Consider the following 21,586-nt stretch of genomic DNA (forward strand, 5'->3'; position numbering starts at 1 on the left):
GCCCCGCTTCACCCAAGCCCTGCCCTGTCCAGGTCCCACCTCATCCCCACCCAAGCCCCGCCCCATTTAGGTCCCGCCTTATCCCCACCCAGGCCCCGCCCCAGCCACACCCAGGCCCCGCCCCGTTCAGGTCCTGCTTCTCCCAAGCCCCGCCCCATCCAGGTCCCACCCCTCCTGCCCCTTCCCCACCTCATCCAGGCCAGTGACACCTATCAGATTCTTCCTGAGAACTGGAAATGAGCAAATTGAGACTTTTAGGGCAGTTTTTTGTCTCCAGATGGGTAGAGGAACTCGTTTAGGATAGCAGATGAGGATGGGGGCAGCCTCAAACAAGACACAACGAGGAGCTGCAGATTGAAGGGTAGAAGTTTGTAGCTGCGAATAAAGATGGTGGTTAATCACCTACCCGCTGGCCTGCCTCCATCTGGGCTCCTTTTTAAGTCCCATGTGCAATCCCTGAGGCCTGTCTGTCTTTGGCTTCCTGATATGTCCCCCTTCACTTTAGTGGATTGGAGTGGGTCTCGGGTCAGAAATGCCATGGCTAGGGGGCAAAGGGCAGAGAGTGAGTGAGGTTTATGGGCAGAACCACCCTGGACCCGGGTGAAAGTGGATAGGGCATTACCCACTTGCATGTGCATGACTGGGTTCGATCTCCGGCATCCCTGAAGGCCCGAAGGCCCCCCCAAGCCGCTGCTGGAATGCTCTCTGAGCTCAGGGCCCGGAGTCAGCCTTGAATGAAGCTGCATGTGGCTCAAAAACAAACCAAAAAGGGCAGGGGCGGAGGAGCAGAGACACCATCTGCACTTGGCTGCTCAGGGCTCTCTCCTACTGCCCTAGCAGGCCTCTTCCTGGGTCAGCTTGGTCAGTAAGACCCCCCCAGCCCTCACGGGAAACTCCTCAAAGGAACTTTTACTTGGCTTCCCTGTTCCAGAACCCCAGGAGTCCCACCACCTGCGTCCACTCTTGAATATTCTACCAGAGAATGAAGAAAAACTGGGCATTCGACACGCAGAGTGAGAGAATAGAATTGTTTGGTTTATGATTTAAACTCTTAAGTACCACCAACTCTTAGCGTGGTCAAGCTGCGTGTGGTGGCCCTCACCGAACCTAAAATTCCAGAAAGTTCCAATATGGGGTCTGCAAAATAGTCAAGTCAGGACACCAAGCCCCTTGCCCCTCCCCACCTCCACCATGGTTTGTGACTTGTTTTGCATTTCCCCTCTCTTTAGAGGGTTTTCTCGCTGCTTTGTTTCCATCCCTGCTGGTCAGATATTAGCAGGCATCAGCCAGCCAGCTGCAGCACCCGCTGCAGCTCAGGCGGGAAATGGATGAGAACACACAGGCCTTGGCTCTCAAGGTGCAGACAGGAAATCAGCCCGGTGGGCATGGCTGCACCACCCTGTCACCCCTCTGCACCTCAATTTTCTGCATTTTTCAGGTTTGAAAAAATACTAATACGCTGATTTATATGAAGCCTCAAGAGTTTGAGTTCAGGGCTAATATGCTTTTCCATAAGGTACTCGATAGCCAGGGGCCACTATGGCACGCACGGTAGCATTCCAGGTGTCTGTGGCATCAGGAGTGAGGCCCCCCACCCCCCAACCCCCATGCATGGATTTCTCTCTCTTCCTCTCACGTCCAGGAGGGGTGGCCCACACGCATAGCCTCTGCTCGCCACTGAGACCTACCCACCCACCACTCCACTCACCTTCCCTGGGACGGGAACCGGATGACTTTGTTCTCCCAGACACACAGACTGGGGCCAGGGCCACTTCCCAAGAAGTTGGGAAGGCCTCTCTGTTTCCCTATTTATTTATTTATTTACTTATTTATTCCTTTCCTCCTTCCTTCCTTCCCAGCCCAGATTGGCTGTATGCAAGGAAAATGCCCTCCCTGCAATACTATCTTTTTCGTCCCCAGACTCTATATTGCTTTGTTTTGATTTGGGAAGGGAGCACACCCTGCTGATGCTCAGATGCTCAGCTCCTGGACTCTACACTCTGAAATTACTCCTGGCAAAACTCCGGGGATCACTCGGGGTTTCAGGGATCGAACCTGGGCCAGCCACAAGCAAGGAGAGCACCTTTCCCTCTGACTGTCTCTCCACTCTCTGCAGCAGATCCCTGCCTGCTCTCCCCTAGGCCCTGTCCTGAGCCTGGCATATTGGACAGCTTTGGTTGCTGAGTGTGTCCTCCTGTGAAGCTGAAATTGCATTTCTGTCACTGTCACCACCTGATGCCCAGAAGATTCTAATGAGCAGGAAGACCTTGGAAAAGTCACTTCCTCTGGCCCCCGTTTGCTCCTTCCATGCGGGTACCTAGACTAGTGTCGGACCGCTCAGAGGGCCACTGACGATGCCCCTGCGACCAGGCTGAGCTGGCCCCTGGCCTCCCACCAGCATGGAGCCAAGCCTGAGCAGAGCTGCACCAGGGGCTGGAGGTAGAACAGAACAGCACCCCCTCACCCCTGCCCCCCATCCCGAAATGGCCCCGAGGGAGCACCCTGGGGGATGGCGTGGCTGGGTACCAAATGAAGTGAAATATCTCCTTTCCCCAGGCTGTTAACTCTTTTTCTAGTGTAAGGGAAGGATAATGACATTTAGCACTTAACAAATCAGCGGTAAAAGCAGCAGAAGGAAACAGATCCCCAGCTTTGTGGGCGCACTTCCAGCTGAAACCTCCCTGGCTCTCATGAGGGGACCCATGTCAAGGAAGGTTTGCTGATAGGGTCAGGAACCGCCGCTCCCACTCCATTCCTCCCCAGGCTTGGGCCTTCGTCCTCCAGGCAGCCCTCCAGGATGCACACAGCTTGATACCTGCACCTCCTCCCCACTCTGCTTCTTGCCTATGTCCCCATGTTCCCAGCTCTACGCTCCTGGTACCCTCCGAGGCCATGGTGAGTCCCTCCTCCCTTGTTTGAGATGGAAGGAGAGGGAGGAGGGGGGTGTTCTGGGGAGACCATGCAAAACTCCCGAGGAGCTGTGGCAATGTGCTGGCCAGGAGCCAGGGGAGACAACGTTAGCAGAGATGGTTCCAGCACTGATGGGTCGGAGAGATAGGACAGCAGAGAGCGTGCACTTGCCTAACACAGCACTGACCCGGGCTTAATTCCCGGCATCTCATATGGTCCCCTGAGCACTGCCAGGAGTGATTCCTGAGTGCAGAGTTCAGAGTTACTCCTGAGCATCGCCAGGTGTGCCCACCCTCCGAAAAACAAAACACAGTGCACTGAGGACTGGTGTGGGTGTCACTGGATCACACTTCCCAGGTCTTACCCCAAGGAACCCTCCCAGGCATTGTGTCCATTTTGCAGCTGGGCAAACGGAGGCTCTGGGAGGTTGGTTAAGAACTGCGCTCACCCACCCACCACTAATTGCCGGGAATAGCAAGCCAGTGAAAAAGCACTAATGAGAGTCTTCTTCAGAAGTAATGGAACTATTAGGGTTTCCATTACCTTCTCTTCTCTCCTCTGCTCCTGGATAAATGGACCCTTGAAAACTCAAATGCATCTTTCAGGTTATGCTTCAACCCAGACAATGGCTCTGTGGTGGGGCTTGTTCTATTTTGGCATGTAAATTGTTTCATTAAACTTCAGTTCTTCTGTGAGATCCTGTTTGTCCTCGCAAAGGAAAAGAAACAAATAGATGGACCCCCAATGAGAAGGAGCCCTATTGCTCCATCTTTCCAGACCCCTCCCTGCCCGAACAGCACCCCTCTTTCTCCTGGGATGCTCGTGCTCCTGCCCACTCTGAGAGGCAACTGAGGTTGCCAACATAACCCATCCCACTACCAACATTACCTCCTGGCAGGCGCTGTCACGTGACCTGGCTGGGCCAATCAGAGTCCTTGCCAGAGAGTGCACCTACTGGGTGCAGGGGACAGAACATGCTCTGTCGAAACAGCTGTGGGTGAGAAGACCCAGCAGAGGCATCCGAGACCAGGAAAATGGCATTTTAAGCAAGATGCTGTGTGTTTTTCTGCAAGACCAGGTCTCGCCTGCTCTCTCCCTCCTGCCCCGCCACCAGCCTACCTGATAACCAGGGCACATTACACACCTCACTCCATGCCACCAACCTGGGGGCAGGGGCCTGGTTTTCTAGAAGTTGCTGGCGAATACACCCTGTGCCCAGTTCTGCCCTTCCCTCTGTCACTTGCCAGCTCCCCATCTCTGTTTCCCAGACAAGCTGCTCAGCCCAGAATACCTACTATGGTGTCTGCTCAGTTCTGGGCACTTCCATCCTTCCCTCCAGAGAAGGACTGTGCCCATCTGTATTTATGAAGCATAAAAAAGGAAGGACTACACATACTGCATACCAAGCATTGTGCCAGGGTTCTCGTACTCACTGACCCACATATTCAGTAATTAATCCGTCCAACAAATACTTATCAGGACGGGTGAAAGAGCTCAAAGGACGGAAGAGGGAAGTCTTGTGGGAACCTTGGGTTTGATCCCCTGGGCACCACCGGGAGTAACCCCCAAACTCTAAGCTGGGCAAGTCCTGGAGGACCTCTGGGTGCGTGTGGTTCCCAAGGCAAACCAAACGAACGAGGCAAAACCCAAATAATACAGATTGAGCATTTACAATGTGCCAAGAAAGGATCTAAGCTAGAGGTTGGCAAACTGTGGTCCACAGGCCAAATCCGGCCTGCCGTCTGTTTTCCAAAATAAAGTTTTATGGGAACCCAGCCACGCTCGTCGTTTGCATTTTTCTGTGGCTGCTTTCGTGCGGGAACAACAGAGTTGAGTGGTTGTGACGGAGAACATATGGGCTGCAAAGCATAAAACAGCTACCGTCTGGCCCTTAGCAGGGAAGAAGCTGGTTGGCTTGGTCGAGGCATTGGGAGAACCGCAGTGAACCCCGCCCCTGCCCGTGAGGAGGTAAATCTAAGGAGATCTGGCCGGTTCAAGGCCACACATGCAAACGAGGAAGCAGGAGGGAGTAGCCCCAGTTTGGAAAGCTAGCTGGGGACCCTGTAGCGAAATAGGGGGTCCGGAAGTTCTGACGACAAAGCCCTCCGGGGAAGACTGGAAGGTCAGGTGAGGGAGCAGCAGGGGCAGAAATATTAGCACCGAGGTATTGACCATCGTGAGTCCCATTCAGAGTCCCTTTCCTGTGCAGCCCAGGAATAAGCTCACCTGATGACTTAAAGCTCTTAAAAGGGGAAGCCTCAGTTTCCCCTTGCCAGCTGATGGAGCAGATGGACTGCCTCCATCCGACATTTTCAACATTCCTGCGAATTCCTGTGCCGCTTCTGCTAAGCAGGAAGTTAACAATTCCCCCAAATCATAGATTCTGTCCTAGACCTTAAACTCACGAAGACTAAGACGCAGTGGGTAACACCTAAGACCCAATGTCCAGACAGATAGTTGCAAAAGACCCAAAGCCAGCCAGAGGGCCCTATATATACCTTGCATTTACTGCAAGCATTCTTATCACTAAGGGCTGGAGCGATAGCACAGCGGTAGGGCGTTCGCCTTACAAGCGGCCAACATGGCCGACCCGAGTTCGATTCCTCCGCCCCTCTCAGAGAGCCTGGCAAGCTACCGAGAGTTTTCGATATGCCAGACACAGTAACAACAAAGTCTCCAATGGAGACGTTACTGGGCCCGCTCGAGCAAATCGACGATCAACGGGAGGGCCTTTGCTTTACTTACTTACTATTCTTATCACTTGATAAGGAACACAAAGTCCCAGGTTCTCTTTAACCACCCACCCACACACCCACACACCCACCCTCACATACAAACACACACACAAACCAACCAAACAAACAAAAAAAACAAGTCAAACTTCCTGAAAATCTGAAAGAACCTGGGACCCAGGAGTGAACAGAGCCCCGCGTCCCACTGCTGTTTCACTCTCCTCTGGTGAGTGGACACTTATTCTGACAGAAGCATGAAATGAGTGGGTTCCCAGGACTGACCCTGACGGAATCTGAGTGAGCAAAGGGAGCTGGAATGTGTTAGCTGGCTAACGTTTCAACGAGGTGAGAGTCCACTGTAGTAGAGCTGCAGGCCAGCAAGTGCCTCTGCCCTTGGTCACACAGCCAGTCAGTACAGGCTCTGGAAAGGAAAACCTGTCAGTTCCGATCCACGGACTGTATTCTTTCTCTCCATCACCGGCTTTTGAGGGTGTGCACTGCATGCACCACACTCCATCTTATACAAACTCAAACGCCGCAGCAAAGAGAAATGGCAGAGTCCCACCAGAAGGGCCTTTTGCTTCTCCAGGGAGAGAGAGAGCCAGCCTAGCCCGGTCCTCACCTACACTGGCACTCACTCACTCACCTACACTGGCACTCACTCACTTACACTGCGACTCACTCACCTACACTGGCACTGACTCACCTACACTGGGATCCATCACCTACACTAGCACTCACTCACCTACACTGGGACCCACTCACCTACACTGGCACTCACTCGCCTACACTGGGACCCACTCATCTACACTGGCACTCACTCATCTACACTGGCACTCACTCACCTACACTGGCACTCACTCACCTACACTGGGACCCACTCACCTACACTAGCACTCACTCACCTACACTGGCACTCACTCGCCTACACTGGCACTCACTCGCCTACACTGGGACCCACTCACCTACACTGGCACTCACTCACCTACACTGGGACCCACTCACCTACACTGGCACTCACTCACCTACACTGGGACCCACTCACCTACACTGGGACCCACTCACCTACACTGGCACTCACTCGCCTACACTGGGACCCACTCACCTACACTGGCACTCACTCACCTACACTGGGACCCACTCACCTACACTGGCACTCACTCACCTACACTGGGACCCACTCACCTACACTGGCACTCACTCACCTACACTGGGACCCACTCACCTACACTGGCACTCACTCACCTACACTGGGACCCACTCACCTACACTGGGACCCACTCACCTACACTGGCACTCACTCACCTACACTGGGACCCACTCACCTACACTGGCACTCACTCACCTACACTGGGACCCACTCACCTACACTGGCACTCACTCACCTACACTGGGACCCACTCATCTACACTGGCACTCACTCATCTACACTGGCACTCACTCACCTACACTGGCACTCACTCACCTACACTGGGACCCACTCACCTACACTAGCACTCACTCACCTACACTGGGACCCACTCATCTACACTGGCACTCACTCATCTACACTGGCACTCACTCACCTACACTGGCACTCACTCACCTACACTGGGACCCACTCACCTACACTGGCACTCACTCACCTACACTGGGACCCACTCACCTACACTAGCACTCACTCACCTACACTGGGACCCACTCACCTACACTGGGACCCAGTCACCTACACTGACACTCACTCCCCTAACACTTCGACTCACTCACCTACACTGCGACTCACTCACCTACACTGCTCACCTGAACCAGGCAGTGGGCAGGTAGTTCATTGATTGAGTCAGGATGGCTGTGTTTCGTTTTGCCACATTTTTCAGCAGGGCATTCTTAAGAAAACACGAATTTGGCAAATATGTACAGAGATTTATTATGTGCAAAGAAAAGAGATGGAGATTTAAAACGAGTAAAAGCTTTTCACCTAAGCAACAGCTTTTCGACAGCAGCAGTTCGATTATGGAGACCAGGACACGGGTCTGTGGTCTGGAAGCTCACAGCCTTAGGGGTGAAAGATAAATTTGTTTAGGGGTCACACCTAGTGATGCTCAGCGCTTACTCTTGGCTCTGCGCTCAGACATTACTCCTGGCGGTGCACAGGGAACCATATGAGATGCTGGGGGTCGAAGCCTGGTCAGCTGCGTGCAAAGAAAACACCCCACTCATAGTACTCACTCTCTTCGGCTACAAGACAAACTTTTCTGCAACTGCCAGTGGCCTCCTGGGAGCCAGGCTCTGTGCCAGCCAGTACATGTTTACAGCCCGCAACCAAGGGGTCGAGATGGGAGGTCTCCGTCCCGCAGACACAAAAGTCCACATTATCAGTAGCAACAAATAAGCATTATGAGCCCTGAGCCTGCATCTGGCAACGTGCTGGCGTGCTGGCACACCCCTGGAATCTTCCTAGCAATGCCGAGGAGAACTCCACAGACTTGAAGTTCATCCTTAGTCCCTACTGCTTTTTTTTTTCTTTTTGGGTCACACCTGGCAATGCACAGGGGTTACTCCTGGCTCTGCACTAAGGAATTAATCCTGGCGGTGCTCAGGGGACCATATGGGATGCTGGGAACTGAACCTGGGTTGGCCTCGTGCAAGGCAAATGCTCTACCTGCTGTGCTATCACTCCAGTCCCCCTACTGCTTTAAGAATGCAACTTCTGGGGCTCTGGAGTGGGTCCCCAGCAGTTCATAGGAAGTGTGGGGGGAGAGCGAGTGTGTGCATGGGCATCTGTCTGCCCAGCTGAGTGCACACATAGGGTGAGGGATGAACGGGCCAGATGAGACGATCTCAGGGTTAGAGGGATAGTACAGTGGGTAGGACGCTTGCCTTGGAAGTGGCCAACCTGGGTTCAATCCCCAGCATCGCGCACCACCAGGAGTAATTCCTGAGTGCAGAGCCAGGAGTAAACGCAGAGCATTGCCAGGTGTGGCCCCAAACCAAAAAGAAGCGGGGAAAAAAAAACTGGGTGTTTGTAGGGAAGATTCCTAAGAAAGGTCTATTGACCCCCCCATCCCCCATACCCTAAATGGAGCTCCAGGAGGAGGCTCTGTTCCGCTATGGCCCCCACAACCCTGGTGCCAGGCAACACCTGTTTGCCACAACCCAGTGGCCGGCCATCAGACTGAGCAGCCAATAGGCCTCAGAGGAAGCCCTTCCCTCATGAGGTGGTTGCGCTGAACCCAAGATGACCTGACCGAGCTCTCCCAGACCTGACCGCCCCATCTGCCAAGGGGTCTTGTCTGCTCCTTGCACGTCACAGCGTGACTGTCAGGATCCAGCATATACGGGTACAAAGGGCTTCGTGTCTCCCTTCAGGACACAGCAGAGCGCTGGCAGCGTGGACCTGGCTGTAGTGATGGCGAGCGGGCACACTCTCCAGTTTCAATTAATTCTATTTAAACTGCACTGCACTGTGGCACTGTCCTCTCGTTGTTCACTGATTTGCTCAAGCGGGCCCAGTAACGTCCCCAATTGTGAGACTTGTTAGTGTGTTTGGCATATCGAATATGTCACGGGTAGCTTGCCAGGCTTTGCCATGCGAGCGAGATACTCTAGGTAGCTTGCTGGGCTCTCTGAGCGGGGTAGAGGAATTGAACTCGTGGCGGCTGGGTAGGCCACGTGCAAGGCAAATGCTCTACCCACTGTGCTATCGCTCCAGCCTTTTAATTTTTTTTTTTAAATGACAACAACCTTCTGGTCTCTCATTGTCTGAAACCTCGACATTGCCCACTGGTCTAGAGGCAGGCTCTGGGCCCTAGAAAAGCCCTGGGCAGGAGGGAATCAGCATCCCTGAGGATCAGAAGCAGCAGCAGTCTCAAAATTCTCTCCATGCAGTGAGCAGTGGGCTAGGGGAGCCAGGGGGTCCCCCAGAGTCCGGAAAATCAGAGGCTAGTCTGTACTCTCAGTGATGCCTGCCATCACCATCACAATTCCCCCTCAATGACACCCTCGTGATTTCTGTCATATTGATGAAGAAATAAATCGTAACTGACTGGGAGTCACCTGGCAGGGAAAGGGCTGGGCAGGGTTCCAGGTCAAGACCTCTGCTCCCCTCAACTCACTGTCTGTGGGCTCAGGAGACCCCCAGGGCACCATCCCAGTGACCCTGGGGTCTGTCCACCTCTTTCACCCTCTGCCTCAGTCTGGGCCACAGTAGCACATCCCTGCTGTCCCCTGTCCCCGTCCCCTACTTCAGTCTGAGTTTCTGAGGTGCAGCCTTCCCAGTCTGGCGGCCCAGACGGCTCGGCTGACACAGCGTCCTCTTCCTGCAGGGGATTTGACTTGTGTGCACATAACAAATGGGTCTGCTGCGTGGAACGCAGAATGTCCGGAGACTCTTCCGGAGGAAGTGTTCTGACTGAAGCTGCAGGTGTGTGTGCAGAGGGGAGGGGAGATGCATTCTTTGAGTGGGAGGGGGAGGGTTGGGCCACCCACACCTGCAGGTGCTCGGGGTTACTCCTGGCTCTGCGCTCAGGGAGTGCTCCTGGTGGGAATCAGGGAACCCTATGGGGTGTGCTAGAGATTGAACCCCAAGTCTGCTGCATGCAAGGCAAGTGCCTTACCCGCAGTGCTATCCTCTGGCCCCTAGAAGCTCTTCTTGAGCCCAGCCCCAGCCTCCCTCCCCGGGTGAGACAGCCTGAAGTCGGGGAGCTTCCCAGGGACCCTGCCTTCCCAGGTCCTTTTGGTCCATACACACTGGGCTTCTCTTGGAGCCAAACTCCGGGCTCTGGATACACAGATGACGCCACGTGTCCTTGGAGGAGCTCAAGCCTGAGGGAGCAATGCTATCCATTGCCTGATGCATTCCGGCACCCAACCAACAACAGAGCCCTGGGCCTGGCCCGGCCAGGCCTCTGCTCCCGGCTGAGGATACAGAGAAGAGGTCAACTTGAGCCTGCCCCTCGAGGCTTTCCAGTCTGGTGAAGGACTAGCGGAAATCCCCAAGGACATGTATCTCCAGAGCTAGGGGGTGACAAGAGAGGTAGGGGAAACTGATTGGAATGAATGAGGTTTTTTCTTTTCTTTTTTTTTTTTTAGTGGTGATGGTGAGGTCACACCCGTCAGCTGCTCAGGGGCTGCTCCGAGCACTGTGCTCAGGTCACTTCAGCAGAGCTCAGAGAAGCCAGAAAGTACCAGGGATCCAACCCAGGACTCCTGCAAGCAATGTGGATGCTCTGCCCTCTGGGCTGCCTGTCTGCTTAGAACCTGCTGGGCTTTAGCTCATGAATGAAGGTACCTAATCAATAATCAAATGTGTGTCTGGTGCCCTGGATGGAACCCTGGACTGCATGCATGCAAGACATAAGCTCTTCCACTGAGCCACATCCGCGCCTTTCATTCGTTGCCATGTCTACTGAACCACGTCAGGGGCTTCCACTGATTGACTGATGTGCCTCATAGGAAATTGCTGGCTGTGTGGAGCTGAATCCTGGGACTCCCTGCACTCTGGCTCTGTGAGGACCAAAGCTCTTCTGACTGAGGCTGACTTGAGCCCAAGCTGCAGAGCCTCCTGCAAACTGGTGGGAAAAGCAGCGGTTGGGGGATTGCCTCCCAAGGGGGTCGTGAGCATTAATTAGTTACCATTGGTAAAGTGCTCTGAAGATGTGGGGGTGTATCAACACGGCAAGTCATTAGACCTCTCCACACCACTCTGCTCTGCAGCCTGGGAGCTGCTAATTGAGAAATAATTAACACCTCAGGGTGCAGAGGACGGATGCCTGGCTTCTCTGCAGTTGGAAGGATGGAATGCAGTACGCACTCCGGGAGCAGGGAGAAATATAAGGCTCTTTCAGATCCCAAAATACAGCTGAGATTATTCACCCGGGCCTCCAAAGAGGAGATGTGGGCCCCCAAGCCTGGGGGGAGGAGTAGGGGATGGTGTGGGCAGCACTTCCTGGGAAAAGTCCCCACCACAGTGTGCAGTGTGGGGGCGTGGAGCCGGCCTACTGCCTTGCTGCCTTGCAGATGCCAGAGGTGTGTGGTCCAGCATCGGTGCTTTCCCTGCACCCTGACAGGAATGTTAACAGGGGCCCACATCTTCCCCCTCCCTGCACCTGGTTGTCCCAGGCCTTGCCTGGGCTGCAGGTGAGGCTTGCTGGGGCCTCTGCCCTGAGGCTCTCTTGCCCAGCCCCACAGCCCAGCTAACGGCCAGCAGCTGAGGTCAGCCCACACTGATTCCCACAATCAGGGCTGCTGGCCGCTGCAGGCCCGAGTGCCAGTCCTGGGAGGGAAGCTGTGCACCTTTTCTGGGTCATCTGCTCAGCTGGAAACTCACCTCCTCCGGGAAGCCCTCATTCCCTCTCCTCACAGCACTTTCACAGCTCTGTTACACCCTGCTGGTGGAGTGCAGTTCCAAGCTTCAGCAGATCCTTGGGCTCTGAGAGTTCCTTGGGGCCAGGGTCTGGTACATTTTAGGTATCTAGCAAACCAACCCTCCCACCCCAGGGCATTAGCATGGATTATTTGCTGTGTCCATTCTATCTCCAGATATCTCTAAGGCTGTCTCATCTCCAGTCCTTGCTATAATGTCACCATGGACATTTTACATTTTAAATAAAATTGTCTTTGGGATTGGAGAGGTAGTACAGCAGGTAGGGCGTTTGCTTTACTCATGGCTGACCTGGGTTCGATCCCTAACTTCCGATATGGTTTCCCGAGTGCATCAGGATGCCTGAGCACAGCTGGGTGTGACTCCAAAACCAAGCAAAACTGCATTAAAATACTTGGGCCAGAGACAAAAATTCAACGGTTGGTGTCGCTGATCCGTTTTTGGTTTTGTTTTTTTGCTTTTTGGGTCACACCCAGTGATGCACAGGGGTTACTCCTGGTTCATACACTCAGGAATTATTCCTGGCCGTGCTTGGGGGACCATTGGTGTCGCTGATCTGGACTCTTTCCTGGGCACCATGTATGATCCCTCGCCCCTCCCTCCACCCCCAGAGTCCCACCAGGAGTGATCCCTGAGCACAGAGCCAGGAGTAAGCCCTGAGCATCATTAGGTTTGGCAATAAAACCAAAATGAGAGTAACAGTAATTATAAAATACGATTTATCTGAACAACTGTATTGTTTTGAGCGCCCACCGCTCACTGGCATTTCAATATATGAGTTTATTGACTCCTTTCTCACTAGAACGTAAGCGACATTGAATATTGAATACAGAAAATTCCATTTGTCTGTTTTGTTGGTTATTTCCATTTTCTACTACAAAGGCTAGTATATGATGATAGCTGCACAAAAAATAATCTGGGAATTAAAGTTCTAGAGTCTTAAAGACTTTCTTGGGCTTGTAACAAAGGTGTCTTTTTCCTATTACTAAAAACAATGTTAATGTATAAATAGGAAGCCTGTGAAAAATCATCGCGTAGACTGGGAACCGCACGAGTCACTGTTGTCATGGTTACACCTTCGCCACCCATTCACCGATTCCGATGGGGGTGGGCCCTGGAAGTCGGTGAGGAACGCGGGACTCAAAACCTAGGCGACGAGTTTTTGACCATAGAGTTGCACCTCCCTGCCTCCTAGAGGGTACTTCCGGGACGTAGTTACTCAATCCTTTGCTGGCCAATCTGTGCCCGGGATCGCTGGCTAAATGTCCGGAAGTCCTTTTATGGAGACTCACGTGAGCTAGCCCAGCCCGCCCTCCCGGGATTCCGGTATCGCGATTGGCTGTGGCGGAGGAGGCGGGTTAGGGGGCGGGGTCTCCCCGGCGCAGGCGCGCCGGCGCGGAGGGAGGTCTCGTGGGTCGCGTTCCAGGGACTGCAGTGGGTGAGCTCGGGGCCGGGGAGGCAGCGTGCAGAGCCCGCGTGTGCAGAGCCGGCGTGTGCCCGGGCGCCAGGGTCTAGTTCGCTGCGGGCCGCCTTGCCACGTGCGCCCCGGCCTTGCGTGGGGCGAGCTCCCAATTGCACTGCCGGGCAGAGTCCGTCCTTGGGTGTGTGGCCGCCGCCGGTAGAATGAGGGCAGCGCGTCCTCCCGCGCCTCCCTCGGCCCACGGCTGCGAATGCCCTGGTGGCCCTGCAAGAGCCAGCCCCACTGAGCTTCCCAGGGGTCACCCGCCGGCCCAGATTTCCTTCCCACTTAACGCGTGGGGAAACTGAGGTCCGGACAGTGGAGTCATTTGACCAGGATCTCCCAGCTCGTGGGGGCCACACCAGTTTCTCAGAAGTAGGTTTGGGGCCAGGCAGCCTGGGCCAGGCACTGTCTTGAGTATTTACCTCCTGGCTGGGCCCCCCAAACTTTGCATACAGGCTGTACCGGAAGGACGCAATGGGTGCTCTGAAAGTTTGTTGAGTGATGGACTCCGAGCCTAGTTTCTAGGTCAATGGATGGTGTTGGTCATTGGGATCAGAGCAGTTACTTGTGTATAAGCCGAGTCTCAGGACGGCGCCCACTGTGGGGGAGGGAGGTGGAAAACCTGGGGTTCTCGCTTAAAATGAGTTCGGTTACTAGTAGTTGTCACATTGCCCTTCACTTAGCTCTCCCTGTGCTATTATGTTTGATCAACAAGCATCTTTAATGATGAGCGATATCAATATTAGGCATTGTGGTAGCCCTGCCATCTAAAAGTGTATTCAAGCTGTTGAAGTTGTAGTTTCCTGGAATAGAACAAGAATCAGTGTTTGGTCCCCTTGCCTGGCACAGAGCAGTTTTGGAAAATATTTTTGAAAACTGCTCCTGTTCATAAAAAGTTGTGGGACAGACTGGGCTTTGGGGCAGAGTGAGTGGGGCAAGGAAGGGATCCTTGGGGACAGGCAAGGCGTCCAAGACCTAGAGGAGGCAGAGGGTTGTGAGAGGCGAACGGAGTATAGGCTGGGTTTGTCCCGTTGTGGTGCTTGCAGGGGGTGGAGTGATAGCATAGCGGGTAGGGTGTTTGCCTTGGACACAGCCGACCTGGGTTCGATTCCTCCGTCCCTCTCGGAGAACCCGGCAAGCTACCGAGAGTATCCCGCCTGCACAGCAGAGCTGGCAAGCTCCCCGTGACGTACGCGGTATGCCAAAAACAGTAACAACAAGTCTCACAATGGAAACGTTACTGGTGCCCGCTCGAGCAAACCGATGAACAACGGGAGGACAGTGCTCCAGTGGTGCTTGCAGGAGTCAAATTCTTCTTAGACTCCTGCATATGGTCATCATTTGCGGTGCTGGAGAATCAAATAGCGGGGCTGCCGGGATCATACTCAGCACATGTTGCGGCCCTGGGGGTCAGCTCAGGCTAGCAAGGCCCATGCTTTATTCATGAGCCATCTCTTGATCCTGTTACTGTATCTTTACAAGCATGAAAAGAATTGATTTTTTTCCCCCACATTTAATTGCGGGGGGGGGGGGGATTTTGGTGGTCCACACCCAGCTGTGCTCAGATCTCACTCCTGACTCAGAGGGTCACTCTTGGCCTTGTTTGGAGGACCATATGTGGTGCCAGGAATGAAACTAGGGTTTGCCATATACAAGGCAAGTGTCTTCCATATGGCAGATGTTAGTGTCAATCTTTTCTCTTTTTTTTGGGTGGGGGGCGTCACACCTGGTGTTGCTCAGGGGTTCCTCCTGGCTTTGCACTCAGGAATTACTCCTGGCGATGCTCAGGGGACCATATGGGATGCTGGGAATAGAACCCAGGTCAGCCGCGTGCAAGGCAAACGCCCTACCTGCTGTGCTATCGCTGTAGCCCCAGTCTTTTCTTATTTAAGGTCAGTAAGAGGTAAGAGAAACAGTCTGATCTGTCGGATGTCCGGAATGAAAGGGTTTGCATCCGCAGGTTCAGCGACTATCTTGCGGGTACCAGCTTCTGCCCAGTGTGATGACCCAGTCAGCACTAATTCCTATGCAACTTCTTGTTCACAGGGCGAGGACTCATGGAAGGGCTACTCACACGATGCAGACCACTGGCTGCCCGCAGCCCCCACCTCGGCCACGGCCTGCCTCCCAGGTTTCACCACTGCGCCCCAGGGAGAGGGAAGCGCCTGGTGTTGTCTCGGATGTTCCAGCCGCAGAACCTTCGGGAGGACCAGGTGCTGTCCCTGGAGGGCAGATCCAGCGACCTGACCTGTAAGAGCCAGCGGCTGATGCTACGGGTGGGCTTGATCCACCCGGCCGGCCCGGGCTGCTACCACCTGCTGCCATATACCGTCCGGGCCTTGGAGAAGCTGGTGCGGGTGATAGACCAGGAGATGCAGGCCATCGGCGGGCAGAAGGTCAACATGCCCAGCCTCAGCCCTGCCGAGCTGTGGCGAGCCACCAACCGGTGGGACCTGATGGGCAAGGAGCTGCTTCGACTCAGGGACAGGCACGGCAAGGACTACTGCCTGGGCCCCACGCACGAGGAAGCCATCACGGCCCTGGTCGCCGCCCAGAAGACCCTGTCCTACAAGCAGCTCCCGTTCCTGCTCTACCAGGTGACCAGGAAGTTCCGTGACGAGCCCCGGCCCCGCTTCGGGCTTCTCCGGGGCCGAGAGTTTTACATGAAGGACATGTACACCTTTGATGCCTCCGTGGATGCCGCCCAGCAGACCTACGGGCTGGTGTGTGAGGCCTACGGGCGCCTCTTCGACCGGCTGGGGCTGCGCTGTGTGAAGGTCCAGGCCGACGTGGGCAGCATCGGGGGCACCATGTCACATGAGTTCCAGCTCCCAGTGGCGGTAGGAGAGGACCGTTTTGCACTGTGCCCCAGCTGCGGCTTCTCCGCTAACACCGAGACGCTGGACCTGTCACAGAAGAACTGCCCAGCCTGCCAGGGGTCCCTGACCGAAACCAGAGGCATCGAGGTGGGGCACACGTTCTACCTGGGTACCAAGTATTCATCCATCTTCAACGCCCAGTTTACCAATGAGCGCGGTGAGCCCACCCTGGCCGAGATGGGCTGCTACGGCTTGGGAGTGACCCGGATCCTGGCGGCTGCCATCGAGATGTTCTCCACGGAAGACTCCGTGCGCTGGCCCGGCCTCCTGGCCCCTTACCAAGTCTGCCTCGTGCCCCCAAAGAGGGGGAGTAAGGAGGCAGCGGCCACCGAGCTCGCTGAGCTCTTATATGACCAGATCACGGAGGCAGTACCCCAGCTCCGTGGGGAGGTCCTGCTGGATGATCGGACCCACCTGACCATCGGGAACAGACTGAAAGATGCCAACACGCTCGGCTACCCCTTTGTGATTGTCGCTGGCAGGAGGGCCCTGGAGGAGCCCGCGCAGTTCGAGGTGCGATGCCAGAACACAGAGGAGGTGCTCTTCCTCAGCAGAGAAGGCGTCCTGGAGTTACTGCGCCCAGTGCAGGTGGGCTGAGCACCCCAGTGGCCGCACCCTGTCCTCGCCAGTGCTCCTGCTTAGAGCTGGTCTCTGCAAGCCTGTAGGGTCGCATCCCTGCTCTCTGCTGGGGGTCAGCGGTAAAGAGGGGGTGGCTGATGGACGTGCCCCAGGCTGCTGCCTTGGACTGTGGGCTCCCGGACCAGATGCCCTTCACTTGGACATGTCCCCTACCCTGCAGAGGCCATCCTACCCGCCTGACCTAGAGCGGAACTGCCTCAAGGTCCGTACAGGATGCTACAGTGTCCAGCTCTGTCACAGGCGGGCCTGTTGCTGGGAGCCTCTGTGCGCCACTCAAAGAAAACCATGTGACCAGGGAAGTGTGTTCTAAGTCATTTATTGGGAGGGCTAGGGTATTGTCGGGCCATACCCAGCAGTGCCCACGGACCATGGCAGCTGTCAGACACACCGTGACCTTGTCTGAGATGCAGAGCCATGAGGGAACTGGAGGTCTGGGTCTTGATTCTGTGGAGACCGAGTAGACGGGGCTCCCACAGCTGTGCTTCCTGCCCTCACTGTCCAGCTCATCTGAGGAGCATGAAGGGGGTTTCCACCCACGGCCCCTGGACACGACCTTATCTCACGTCCAGGTCTCACAGGAACTTGTGGAGTTTCTCCTGGCTCTGTGCTCAGGCATCACTCCTGGCGGTGTGAGGGGGACCATATGGGACGCCGGCGATTGAAACCCAAGTTGACCACGTGTAAGACGAGCACCCTGCCCAGTGTACTACCTCTCCAGCCCCCTCTTAATGCAGTGCAGTAGGACTGCCCAGAGGCATGGGCCCCCAACCTTTGGCTTTGAGAACCAGCCCCCAAGGCTCCTCCTTTGCCCCCGAGGGAGCAGGGGGTGAGGTGGAATGGGCACCGAACTAGAGGGTGCTGGGGGGAGGCTGCCTCCTGGAGCTGCCAGGCCAGCTGGATGTGACCCCCAAATGAAAAATAGGCAAACGACCCCTCTCCCAAGAAAGAAACGGAGAAACAGATCCAAGTTTCCTGATGGGGGAATTTCTCCTTCATCTGGTGGAGGGACGTGCTTCCCAGACCCGAGTCAGGGTTGGTTTGAAACCGGTTCTGACCGTTTCTCACATGAGACAAACCCAGGCACAGAGGCATTTGCATGGGCTCAAAGCTGAACTGGAACCTGGCAGATGATTACCTCACCACAGGCCAGTGTACGTCAGCAGGATCAGAGTCTGTGGTTGTATGGGAGCCCCACTGGTTCTGTGCCCAGGGCCTCCTGGGGGGCTTGGAGGACCTCGGGGGGACTGAGGACTGATCTAGGGAGGGGTGTGCAGCAGGCCCCTTCCTACAGTGCTGTCCTTCTGGACTCTTGTCTTTCTCTTTCTTTCTTGCTTTCTTTCTCTCTCTTCCTTTCCCTCCCTCCCCTTTCCTTCCTTCCTTCCTTCCTTCCTTCCTTCCTTCCTTCCTTCCTCCCTTCCTTCCTTTTCTTTCCCTCTCTCTCCCTTTCCCTCACTCCCTCTCTCCTGCCCTTTCCCTTCCTTCCTTCTTTCCTTTCTCTCTCTCTCCCTTCCTTCCTTCCTTCCTTCCTTCCTTTCTTCCTTCCTTCCTTCTTCCTTCCTTCCTCCTTCCTTCCTTCCTTCCTTCCTTCCTTTTTCTTTCTTTCCCTCTCTCTTCCTTTCCCTCCCTCCCTCTCTTCTGCCCTTTCCCTTCCTTCCTTCTTTCCTTTCTCTTTCTTCCTTCCTTCCTTCCTTCCTTCCTTCCTTCCTTCCTTCCTTCCTTTCACTTTTTGGGTCTCACTTGGCAGGAATCACTCCTGGTGGTGCTCAGGGGACCATATGGGATGCTGAGGATTGAACCCAGGTCCGCCGCATGCAAGACAAACGCCCTCCCCTCTGTCCTATCACTCCGGCCCTGGCCCCTTGTTTTCTTGATAAAGCCCCCGTAAGCACTGAAACGCCCGCGACCGCTTCTACCTCCTTAGAGGAAAGACGCCTCCCAACCTGTGCCTTCTCTCTTTTCTGAGCCTGCCACATTACTTGTTGCCATAAATTGATGAAATAGGGATGCTGGCAAAATAACAGGTACAGGCGGTATTATCATTGCTCATTCCTTGGAGAGATCTAGAAGCAACTGGCTGCGAAATATTTAGCAGAATTAATACTTGGGGACAAAGGCTGGTGCATAACAAAACCGTTGTGTAAATCAAGCTCAGAATGTAAATCACGGGCTCCATTAATATTCTGTGTTCTAATGGAAGAAACACCTGCTGGGCTATCAATAAAGGGGCTCTGCAGAAATCTGCTGAAATTGTCGTTTCCTTAACTCTCTGCCTGCCAGGCCGCTTCTCGGCTCTCGTGCCATCCCTGTCTAACCACCAGGGCAAAGGCTGCTGCTTGGACAAAGGTACCGTGCATGCAAGGACTTGCAGGCTCTGCTGTAGCTAGGGAAAGGGTTTCTTACAAGTTACCTAGACTGTAGAAAGTAGGGAATATCTTCATGATGTTTTTGCACATTTATAATTAAAAAAAAAAATCTCGGAAGGGGTGGAGGCTAGATAGTATAGCAGCAGGTAGGACATTTGCAGGTAGGGGTTGACCCCTGGCACAACATATGGTCCCCCCGAGCACTTCCAGGAATTCCCTGAGCAGAGCCAGGAGTAATTCCAAAGCACTGCTGTGTGTCATCATCCACCCCGCCCCTCCCCCCCAAAAAAAGAACAAACACTGATAATTTAAAAACTGCCTCTGCACGTGATGCCCTTTGAGCCTCTGGCCACTTGCCCACCGTGAGCTCGTGCAGGCCTGGGTCACAGCAGGCGTGGAATGTGCCTGTGGCCTTCCCAACTGCTCAGAATAGCCCTTTCTTGGGGGGCCCTTTGGCCTGTAGATTGTTTTAAGCTGAGGTCAGACAGAGCCCTGTGAGCTTCTAGGATACTTGTGGCTCTACCCTAGAGGATGTTGCTCAGTTTGGCTTCTTGCCAGAAATGAACTTTCAGACAGACCTACCTATGTGGCTGGGCAAACAGCTAAGCCCAGTGCATCGTATCCCTGTCCAGTGAGTCACCCCTTGGAACCCCCAAGTCCTGCCTCTTGGCCCAGGATGCACAAGCCCATCTGCTCTTTGGCAGTGTTCCCCCGGAGTGCAGAGGCGTTTCCCTCCTGCCCTGGCTGACACTGGGAAGAACCCAGGGGGAGGGGCAAGTTTCCACCCTGCACCTCTTGGCTCCCTGGGTTCAGGTGTGGCCCTGGGTAAAGCACTCTTAAAGGGGGCCAGCCACTTGGCTCGTCCATGCCACCTCTAGGGTATCATGACGCCTTTCCAAACAGTGCTCCTCAATCTGTGTCTGCCACCCCTTCCTGTGCGCCCCACCCCATTTGCACGATTTTCACCTGTGGCCTCCTTGGAAGATTCTGAGAAACTGCTCTGAAACCTTTCCATTGCTGCCAGAGTCAGGGAGCACTGGAGTCTGACGCGTCTCCCTGACATCTGTGTGTGTATGTGTGTGTGTGTGCTGGGTGGGGGAGCAGGGAGGAATGGCAGGGTTAGACTCTCAGCTACCTGGTCACCAAGTAGCCTTTGAATGCAAGTTTCTGCAGGGCCGAGCCCTTTCCTTTACCTTCTCTGGACCGTGATGCTGGGCCTCCGGATCAGGAGGCCAAAGGCATACACTCCCCCACCTCCCACCCCCAACCCATCCCTGTGCCTGGCTCTCTATTCCCCTCCTCTCTGCCCAGGCCCGCAGAACTCACACTGGCTGCCACAGAGTAACCGTTTTACTGGGTGTATGGGGCATCTCATAAACTCAGCATCACTGACAACTTGGGCTGAAGCACTCTCTGCTGTGGAGAACTGCTCTGTGCCCGCAGTATATTCCTACCTTCTCCCAGCCTGTGCAGTAGCATCCCAAGTTATGAAATACACTGCCCAATCTCTCCGGGGTTCGAAGAGGCCCTGAGGTGGCCCCTAGGAGAATCATCCAGCCACGCTCTAGTCTGTGTGAATGTACCGCTGGATATTATTCATTTAGGAGCTAGTTACTGAGGGCCAGAGAGAGGGTTCAGTGGGCTGAACAGAAGCTCTGCATGTGGGAGTCCCAGGTTCAATCCCCAGCACATCACAGTCCCCTGAGCAGAGCTGGGAGTAGCCCCACACCCCAAAGAGCTAGGTACTAATTGCCAGGCAGGGGGTGGGGCACTCTGCATTCCTTATCTGCACAAAGTGCCGGGACAGCCCCTGCGGTGGGTACGGACCCCCATACAGGGTGCTCATCGTAGTCAGCACCCATCCTTGGTCCCTGTGTCCTCATCCACCCCGCCTGGCTGAGGGGCACTGGGAGAAGGTGGGGAAGTGGTCTGAGCACATGGTCTTCTGGGAGCCCATGGCAGGGCATGCTGGGCAGGAAGGCCACAAGAGCCCCCAGGCATGTGAGCAAAGGCAGGGCTGGCTTTGGGCGCCACATCACAGCCCGTGTTTGTCCGGGAAGGCAGGGCAACCAGGGACTGGGATGAGGAGGGTGGTGCACTGGCATCCACTCTGCCTGGTGAGAGGAGGGGGCCTCAGGGGGAAGCTGCAGGGACAGTGTGTCTGCTGGAGTAACAGCCAAAGCACATCACCCGGCCTGTGGAATGCCGAGTTCTTATGGGCAAACTGGCCTCCAGTTTCCTGG

At 54.9% G+C, this 21,586-nt stretch overlaps 1 protein-coding gene across 2 annotated transcripts; it reads left to right on the forward strand.

The window, feature by feature from the left end:
- Positions 1–13,372: 13,372 nt before the first annotated feature.
- Positions 13,373–17,093, forward strand: PARS2 (prolyl-tRNA synthetase 2, mitochondrial). 2 transcript variants are annotated; one of them, XM_056122331.1, is made up of 2 exons: positions 13,373–13,438; positions 15,509–17,092. In XM_056122331.1, the coding sequence occupies exon 2, from the start codon at positions 15,520–15,522 to the stop codon at positions 16,936–16,938; it is 1,419 nt and encodes a 472-aa protein (XP_055978306.1). In that variant the 5' UTR covers positions 13,373–13,438; positions 15,509–15,519; the 3' UTR covers positions 16,939–17,092. The 2 variants fall into 2 exon arrangements, with proteins under 2 accessions (XP_055978306.1, XP_055978307.1); XM_056122332.1 differs by lacking the exon at positions 13,373–13,438 and adding an exon at positions 13,881–13,987 and having other exon boundaries at positions 15,509–17,093.
- Positions 17,094–21,586: the final 4,493 nt, after the last annotated feature.

Source organism: Sorex fumeus, unplaced genomic scaffold (assembly GCF_029834395.1).
Source record: "Sorex fumeus unplaced genomic scaffold, SorFum_2.1 ptg000045l, whole genome shotgun sequence".
NCBI classification, from domain to species: Eukaryota; Metazoa; Chordata; class Mammalia; order Eulipotyphla; family Soricidae; genus Sorex; species Sorex fumeus.